The 10,062-nt window shown below is 32.7% G+C and overlaps 1 protein-coding gene across 1 annotated transcript; it reads right to left on the bottom strand.

Annotated features, from left to right (window-relative positions):
* Positions 1–4,764: 4,764 nt before the first annotated feature.
* LOC131036102 (endoglucanase 19) lies at positions 4,765–9,276 on the bottom strand. Its single transcript, XM_057967916.2, has 11 exons — positions 9,136–9,276; positions 7,933–8,190; positions 7,533–7,745; positions 7,240–7,440; positions 7,044–7,133; positions 6,775–6,939; positions 6,538–6,658; positions 6,275–6,438; positions 5,687–6,035; positions 5,491–5,604; positions 4,765–5,279 (listed from the first exon to the last, which is right to left on the bottom strand). The coding sequence occupies exons 2-11, from the start codon at positions 8,125–8,127 to the stop codon at positions 4,981–4,983; spliced, it is 1,911 nt and encodes a 636-aa protein (XP_057823899.2). The 5' UTR covers positions 8,128–8,190; positions 9,136–9,276; the 3' UTR covers positions 4,765–4,980.
* Positions 9,277–10,062: the final 786 nt, after the last annotated feature.

The raw sequence follows: 10,062 nt of genomic DNA, 5'->3' as shown, positions 1-10,062 counted from the left end.
GAGAGAGAGAAGAGGGGGGTGGGAGAAAAGAATGGGTATGGAGGAAGGGAGAGAGAGAGGGGGGGAGGGAAGGTAGAGAGAGGGAGAGAGGTAGAGGGAGGGAGAGAGGGAGGGAGAGAGAGAGAGAGAGAGAGAGAGAGAGAGGGGGGGGGGAGAGGAGGGAGAGTAGGGGGGAGGGAAAGAGGAGGGGTCTTAAGGGTCACAGGACACCATATGACCTCTTAGGAAACAATACAACCTCTAATGACACCTAAGGGGTCATATGGTGGGGCTAATAAAATGATATATTAAATTTACAGTTATGAATAGAACATCATACAATGAGACTCCAAGTGAACAAACAATGAGGCTTCGCTAAAAAACAAGTGTAAGAGCTTGACCTAACCCTAAGAGTACTGCCCTAAGTTCTAAAACATATGATGCTATTAAATTGTAAGGTTATAAGACTAATCTCGATTGTGACTATAGGAATTATACACTTGATTTCTTTCATGGGTATGTACCGTTCAAGCTGTTTGACAAGTGATGATCATCATATACTACCACTGCCATGCATACAACAAACTTTAATTTCATTAGGTGACAGGCGTTGTGTAACAACATAGGAAATCTCGCATACCCACCACTATCATTCTACAGGACATCATCTGTTTTTACTCTCCCTCTTTCTCTTCCTACCTGTTGTTTCCTTCTGAAAAACATATTGCAGGTACTCTGAGTCATCATGTTGCTTTGTTGACACTATTTATCACATCTGCTCTACTCATTAAAAACATATTCGAGAAGAATATTGCTACAGGTTTCCTTGTTTGTCACGGTAATACACCTATGGTTCAATTCAAACCCTATTCCTCCTATTCAATATACACAAACAAATCCATTAGTCCATCGACACTCCAAGCGAACAAACAATGAGGCTTCGCTAAAAAAACAAGTGTAAGAGCTTGACCTAACCCTAAGAGTACTGCCTAATTTCTAAAACATCTGATGCTATTAAATTTGCAAGGTTATAAGACTGATCTTGATTGTGACTATAGGAATTACACACTTGATTTCTTGCAAGGGAATGTACCATTCCAAATTGTTGACAAGTGATCATCATATACTACCACTGCCATACATACAACAAACTTTAATTTCTTTAGGTGACAGGCGTTGTGTAACAACATGGGAACTCTCGCATACCCACCACTATCATTCTACATGACATCATCTGTGTTACTCTCCCTCTTTCTCTTCCTACCTGTTGTTTCCTTCTGAAAAACATATTGCAGGTACTCTGAGTCATCATGTTGCTTTGTTGACACTATTTTCCACATCTGCTCTGCTCATTAAAAACACATTCGAGAAGAATATTGCTACAGGTTTCCTTGTTTGTCACGATAATACACCTGTGGTTCAATTTCAAACCCTATTCCTCCTATTCAATATACACACACAAATCCATCAGTCAATTTTCTTAGGAGAGCATACATGATAAAAATCAAAGAGGAAGTTGTAGACAAGAAATAAATTCACTTACTACTATAGAAGTGCAGACATAGTTGCAGTGGGGTATGGAGGGAGGGAGGGAGAGAAGAAGAGAAAGAGGGATGGGTATGGAGGAAGAGAGAGAGAGAGAGAGAGAGAGAGAGAGAGAGAGAGAGAGAGAGAGAGGCACCTTGTATGTATTTGAGAGGGGGAGACAATACCCTTACATGTGTATATATATGTTTAATATATTATATATATACATATATTATATGTATATAAACATATTATATATACAATATCAAATTATACATATATATTATATGTATATACACATATTATATATAGAATATCATATTATACTATAGCACGTACGTGTTGTTTATAGGGAAACAAGCGCGTACGCTTTACTTGCACTATAAGTACCCCGTACGTGCTTTTTAAACCATAAGTACCTCGTATGCATTTTTGACTGTTTAGGCTTGGAAATAGGCCTGGATGACAAAGATACAGTTTGGAAGTTTGATTTCCCTCCATTTCTCTCATTTTTGATGTGTTTTATTTTATCAACTTGGTTTATCGATTTTGTTATCATCAGGTTTACACTTCATCAAGTGGGTATTTCTAAAATTGCCACCATATTTTCACCCATCTTCTGAGCTTTCTAACCATATAATTTTTTTTCAATTTGAACAACAATAACATATTATTATTGAATTTCTTTTACCAATGTCTCCATAGTTCTCACAAACATAGGTGCACCATTTTTTGAATAACTTTTGATATACTTATCCAAATTTAAAAAACTTTATATATTATTGTAGTGCACTTGATTCTTTACAAAAAAAAAAAAAAATTAAAATTGTATTTTCGATTTGTTTAGTGCAACTTATGCTTCGCGCACAAACAGTTACCTAATTTTCAGGATGTGCTCGATTGGAAAAATCATTAAAAAAAATACTCAACAAAAAATTACAAAAAAATACACATCTTCTAGTGCTCACTCTTAACTATCTTTCTGCCAAAATATTTGTCAAAATACTAAATCTAATTATGACTTTTTTGATGTGCACGTCAGACACTATGTTATGTTTTTCAGAAAAAATCAGGGTCAATTTTTTGTGCGCAAAGGATTTGATCCCCTTAATCTTATCCAATTTTGAAAAAGTTTAGTAGTTTGGAAGCTAGATTCAAAGTACTACAATATTTGTTCTTTGATTATCTTCATATCTTGAGTGGATGACTTTCAAATTTTGCCTCCAAGTTCAGGTTCACCTGATTTCAGAAGAAAAGAAAAAAAGTGTCCACTTATACCCTCCTTTTTTACCACCATCTTTGTGCACTTACCCTAAGGTAAGGGTTAAGATTAGTGTTCAATTTAGGTGAGGAATTATTATGACATGTTCAATTAAATTTATAATTAACATTCAATTAGTATTATGGTTAGAGTTCAATAAGATTACAACTTAATTAGGTTAGGATTCAATTAAAGTTATGGTTATTTGCTAATTGTTAGAAAAAAAAATACTCAGTTACTATTACAAATCTAAATGGCAAGTACTAACCACTACATGCCCTTGTTTTATTTTTCTTTTTTTCTTTTTTTTAAAGTTAAGTTGCATGATTTTTAAGTTTTAAATGTAATTTGCTAAAATGTTTTACATCTTAATTTCACTTATCTAAGGCAATATTTAGTATGTTTACTATGGGATTAAAAGGAATGGGGCATTCACTAGATTTAAATTAATATGATTTTATTATTCACTAGATTATGATATTTGTGTCTTTTATATCTTAATTTTTTTCTTTAGAATAAAGTGTGTGTATATATATAAATAATAACAATATTTTAGATATTATAATATTAAAATTATTGATTTTAGTTAGGTTAGGGTTATCCTTATGTAATTTAATACTCTATCATAGGATTAGATAGTATTACAACATATCTTATATTTCTAATACAACCTTATTTTTTAAAATCAAATTACTATTATAATCACATTGACTACTTCTATTTTTAAACTATATAACTTCAATCTTATGATTTCACTTTCATAAAGATAATAATAGGTAAAAAAATTAAAATCTTAGATACTTATCTTATTGAATTTATTACTTCTATTACAATATTAAAATAATAACAAGTTGCTATATGGTACTTGTTATATATAGTAAGGATTTACAAATAATATAATTTTGTAGAATTAAAAAGATCACATTGAGATTAAATACCCACAATGCAAGTTAAAAAAATAGCAATCCAATTAAATTCAAAGTTGGGAATACTATTTGAAGTTAATATTATGAAGAAAAAAAAGCTCAAAGCATTTCAAATATCTTTAGTGACTAACTTTTTTTTTTAAATTAGTTTAATTTGTGAAAAATAAACTAAAATATTTATTGTTTAGTATGAGATTATTTTTTTCTTTTCAATAAAAGAATTATATTTCAAATTTCTATTGTAAAGAATAAATCTAGATTATTTGAAATTATGCTGAAATACAAGTCCAATTTATTTTGAATGAAATTCTATCAAAACTAAAAAAGAACCACTAACCTAAATTGTTTGAAATAATTCATTAAAAAATATTATATATTCCACTTCCTCTTCAATTTTTTTAAATCTCTAAATCCTTCACTCAAAGTGGTATTTTTGTTGACACTTGCATCTTGAGAGTCACAAGCCAAGATTTCACATACTTTCAAAGGACCAACTAACTTTAGAATTCACAAATTATTTTATAATAACACTTTAAAATATAAATTAATAATATATTATATTAAATACAATATAAATATAAAAAATTAAATGAAAATTTGTGATTATATAGAAAAAATAAGAATAATCTACTTCAAATTAAAAACTCTTTTCATTATTATAACCAGGATTTAAATTTGATGCTCGTTTCAAACATTTTTTCTATTTGAATCTGTAAAATTTCAAACTACCAGTCTCCATTGAATTACATTCTTATATAGAAAGAAGATAAATATATAAATAAGTTTATAAAAAAACATATTTAAACATATTGTAGATCGAATATAAATAAGATATGTAGAAACATATGTGCAGATCACGTACAGTTGAACAGTGCTTGCCTTTTTATTTGAATCGATTTATTAGGAATATGAAATTTAACCCTGATTGTAACCATGCATTGCCTTGAATCAATTTATTAGGAATACCAAATTGAACTCTGATTGTACAAAAGCACATACTCCAAGGGAAAAGAGAACTCATGGAATGGAAGCAAGGAGAAGAAGCTCAAGAATACCGGTTAGTTTGAAGATTTCGAAGATTTTATTTTTATTCAAACTTCAAGTACAATCTCACAGAGTAAAGAATGAAATAGGGAAGCCCATTCCATGGCGGCCCAAAAGAAATGGAAACGATAAAATCAATAAATAATAACTGGTCTAATAGCAACCATTAGGTCAATTGCCAAGATACAGATAGAAACTTGACTTGACCTATTTATACTCTCTCTCCTACATTCTAGTTACAATTCAACCCAATTGATAACTTGCAATCTTTACAATTGCTTGAGGAGCAGCCTGAATGTACACAACATCCATACTCTGACCAGGAGGAAGAGACTTCAACCATTTAGGAAACGAGTAAATGTTGGAATCTCCTTTGGAAAGACCCCAAATGGGACCATAAAGCCCTTCAATGGAGAGACTGAGTGTTGTGATTGTTTGATATGGAGATTTATTGGTTATCTCCAGGGAGTATCTGTAATAAGTTCTTCCATTTTCGCTCCAAGAATGTGTAATAGTGTGGAAAATGGCCACCAAGCTGTTATCTGAAGATCATGAACAATAAACAAAAGGTTAATAGATTGTCAGCTGACTTAATGATTAATGATATTAGATTTTCACAATTCATATTGTTTATGTTATTGATTGTGTCATAGTTTTGCATCAACATTACAAATAACCATCATCAAGATAAAAGAGTGAATAAGAGAAGCAATTGACTTTTGGCGTAAAAAGAATTGGATCAACTGATCTTACCTTGTCGTACAGGTGGTGGAGGAGATCCCTGTTCAGGCACAGGCAAGCTGTTATACTCTGGGTTTTGTTTCCCAGGTTGGGGGTTCGATCCTGTTTCAGGCTCAGGTACAGTATCTACCAAGAGAACAATCAGTTAGACACAGAATCATTAAAACAATTGACCCATATGAAATTTCATTCTGTAAGACGCAAGTACCTTGTTCAAGCTGGTTGTTTTCAATATTTCCATATTGGAGTCTGGCCAAGACTCCCACCATTGGAGCATTGTTATAGGTTGTTGGCTCTGTCTGCTCATAATTGTCTCTTTCATCAGCAAAGTTATCATTCTCATCAGGTCCTCCAACAATTGCACCTACTAAAACATTTGGGTCGCTGCTTTGGCGACTGAACCATGAATCATACCCTCCTTTGCAACTGACAAATGATGGATTGACTTTGTATGATACAATAGAAGCACCTCTGTGGTGAACTTGACCGGGATAGATTAATCCAAAGCCCACCATGTAGCTTGTGGCTCTTGGGTTGTCACCAAGTACATAATCAACCTGCAAGAGGAGAAGCATGTGGATTAAATGAAAACTAAGGTTACCTCAGATTCAAAAGGTAAAACTCACTAGTACTTAGATCAAATCTTAATTGAAATGATATAAGGAATATGGTTACTATCAAAAGGTAGAACTTACTAGTACTTAGATCAATTCTTAATTGAAATGATATAAGGAATATGCTATACAAGTGATTAAAACACCTGACAAATGATTTATGAAGAACAGGTTTACCATACTTGAGATTTAGCCATGGCTAAGAGTTCAGATGGCATTGCATTTCCATATGGGCATTGTAGATTCTTTCCAGCAGAAGACAAATAATCAGAGTAGACTGTTAGCAGAAATGAGGCAGTTGTCACAAAATGTATGTTGTTCCATTTCTGCCAATGTAGGAGTCCACCTGAAAAAGAAATGAATTAAATCCCTCAGTCCACCATCATATACCCCAAAGAGTAAAAAGCATTTACATTTTGAATGCACAGATGTAGGAAAGTTGAACCTGGTGTCCGTTGTACACTGTATCCATTCTTCTGAAGACAAGAACACATGAAAAACTCAGCTTTTTCTTGATATTGTTGTAGTACAGCCTTGTGTTTCCCTCCCTTACCTTGCATGAGGAACTGCCAAAACCCAGATATTCATATTGTGTCAGATTTCCTGAAAATTGTGTTGCTAAACTACTAACATGGCAGTAACTATAAATTTCGCCTATGCTCATCATACTATTATTACTAACCATGGATGCAAGCACTTGGACCCCTGCATATTTATTGTCCCAAGAGAATTGTGTCATACTCCATTCTGTTCCACCCATGGAGACTGCATTCTTAATCAGGTATCTAAAGTACTTCTGATCCCCAGTTGTCCTATGAAGCCATGAGGCTGCCCACAGTAATTCATCCTGCAGCAAATACATCCAGTATTAAGAAAATGTGTGGCTCTTAAACTGCAAGATTCACAAGACCTTGAATTTGTATATGCAAGACTACATTGTGGAGGACTTACATCATATCCACTTATTGATCCATAAAACTTTTGCACATTAGTAATGCTGCTATCATACTTCCCCCTGTATTTATTAGCAAACTTGAAGAGCTGCAAGATTCTCACAAGCAATATGAGACATTAGAATTACAGACAACATGAAACAGGATAATTTTATCAGGGTGACAATTTTGTATTTGTTGAAGTGCTATCAAACCTGTTTGGCATGCCTGAGAAGATCCCAAGAATAAGTAGAATTGGAGTCCATAAAGGCCATAGAAGCAGCAGCCATTGCAGCAGCGGTTTCTCCTGCGAGATCTGATCCAGGATTGGTACTATCAATCTTATATGCATTTCTGGAAGTTGTCATATCCTCTGGTCTCTGCCAACAGTAATGGTCTGAAGTGCCATCACCCACCTAAGACCGGAGTTAATAAATCCAGTTTAGTATTTTAGTACTGTGTCTGTGTCAGATCAATGTACCATATAACTGAATGAATTGAAACTTACCTGCCCATATAGTACATTTGGTTCAGGATGAGCTTTTAATAGGTAATCAGTCCCCCATTTGATGGCTTCTAAGGCATTGTCCAGCTCTTCACTATCTTGCAATTGGTTTCTATACTCAATCACACTCCAGGATAGCATGGTGACAGTATATGCCATTGGAAGACCAAACTTTACATTGTCTCCGGCATCATAATATCCACCAATTAAATTTATCTGCCCACAATATAGTAATTGGTTGTCATCACCCCAAAAATAAAGTTAGGATCTATTCATCAGACTCATTGCAATATCAGATCACTTAAACTCGAATAAAATAAAATAAAAAACTCTCATCTATGATACTTATAGCCAAAAAATCAATCAGAGAGTGAACAAACTAAGTTTGGTTGCAATTACAGACCCCATTGGCAATTCCATCACTGAGTCCAGAATCTGCTCTCCAAGTAACCCTCTGAGTGGGAGGAAGCTTCCCTGACCTCTGAGCTTCATAGAAAAGTATGTTCTTACTTAATGCCTCTCTATAGTCATATCCTGCTTCAGCAATCCCCAAAAACACTAGTGTGCAAACAAATATGACCGCTGAGAAAGAAGCCATGGCCACAACTGGACTAAACAGGTTGGAGCTCCCCAAGTTTTGGAAGCTACAATTCCTTGATAACTATAGTTGACACATGAAAATCCATGTTAGAAGCAACAATGAAGTATTAGACTGTAAAAGAAGAATGACAATCCAAATCTTTAAAAATAAAAAAGATAATTTTATCTAGCAGATCTTGAAGTATAAGAGAAACAGAGAAGGATAGGATAATTTGAAAGAGAGATTATTGATCCTTGATAACTATAGTTGACACATGAAAATCCATGTTCAACAATGCAGTGTTAGACTGTAAAAGAAGAATGACAATCCAAATCCTTAAAAATAAAAAGGATAATTTTATCTAGCATATCTTGAAGTATAAGAAAAAACAGAGCAGGATAAGATAATTTGAAAGAGAGATCAATGAGACAAGATAATGTGGGTTCCCCCTGTCAATCCCACAAAATCAAAATCTACTGGAGGGATGCTGCAACCACAAGTTGACAGGCCCTTTAATTGAATGTAATTGCAGAATCCCACTGCCTATACTATTCTACTTATTATTGTAATGATGATGATAAGCAAAAAAGCATCAATAAGTGCAGAAACATTTTATGAAGGGAACAGGAGAGATTCTCTATTCTATCTGTGTGCAGCTTGCATGTGTGGATTGAGGAAAAAGAGACAGTTTAGATTCTAAATTCTTTCAAGTACTGGTTACTAAGAATCAGTAAGACTTTAGTTAAGCATTGTAGCATCATTAGGAAGAAAAAAAAAAACTAACATTGTAAAAAACATAAGCTTCTAATCTAGCCACCTAACATTTCTCTTTCTCTTTATGTACTCTAATATTCTAATTGCATTGATGTAAAAACCCTCAAAATCAAATCTAGAAACAGAAATTTTGAAATACAACAAATCATCATTTCAAAACAGCTTAATGCTGACGTCTAAAGACAATTTAATAAGGAATAAACTTATTGCTGAACTTAATGGGCTGAAACCATAGGGATATGCCTCCATTACCAGTATATCTCCTTAAACTTCAAAAGCAAATATTGGAACTCTTATTTCTAAAAGAAGAAATATATTAACAGTTCTGTTAACTTGCACAGGCCTGTTGCTGTAAGAACCAAGTTCTCAGATGGCTTCCACTTTGATTCAACTCCTTGTATGTTCTTTAGATGGAAATTGAGTAGGATTTATAGAAATATATTGAAAACATAGAAGCTATAATACTACATGTTACTTACAAAATAGTTTATGTTCAAACTTTTAGGAGTTGATTTGTTCACTGCCACTAGTTTAATAAGTTTTTAATTTTATTTTTTTTGGTTTCAATTATTATTGAAAAGCAACTTGCCAACTATTGAAGGATTTATAATTGTTATTTTTAGTTATATTATTTTATTTTTCAAATTTCAAGAAGTCAATTTATTCTTCTTTAAAATAATTATGTTATTTTCAATGACAAATATTTTGTTGCTTTTTAGTAGATAAACGCGGAGCTATGAATCCGAAGAGGGTTTGGAAAGGATCACCTTGTTATTTCAGTTATATTATTTTATTTTTCAAATTTTAAGAAATCGAGTGTTAACTATCAAAGGATCAATCAACATAATTTTTCTTTGAAATGATTATGTTATTTTTAATGGCAAATAGTTTGTTGTTTTTAAGTAGATAAATGCGGAGTTATGAATTTGAAGAAGGTTTGGAAAGGGTCCAGAAACCTTGTACATCAAGATAAAACATAAACAACAAGACAATTTTTAATTGTTGAAGCTTACCACTAATAAAAATTAATCAATTAAATAATGAGTAACCTAAAACAATTGCCTAAATTTGTTATTACTAAGTGCATCATTCTCAAATACTTTTATTTTTTAATTATAAATATTTTGTTGTTTAAACTTTTATAACTAACCCATTGTTTTGAAAATAATGCTTAATTTT

This window comes from Cryptomeria japonica, chromosome 4 (genome assembly GCF_030272615.1).
Source record: "Cryptomeria japonica chromosome 4, Sugi_1.0, whole genome shotgun sequence".
Taxonomy (NCBI): Eukaryota; Viridiplantae; Streptophyta; class Pinopsida; order Cupressales; family Cupressaceae; genus Cryptomeria; species Cryptomeria japonica.
This window is presented reverse-complemented; position numbering and strand designations above follow the sequence as displayed.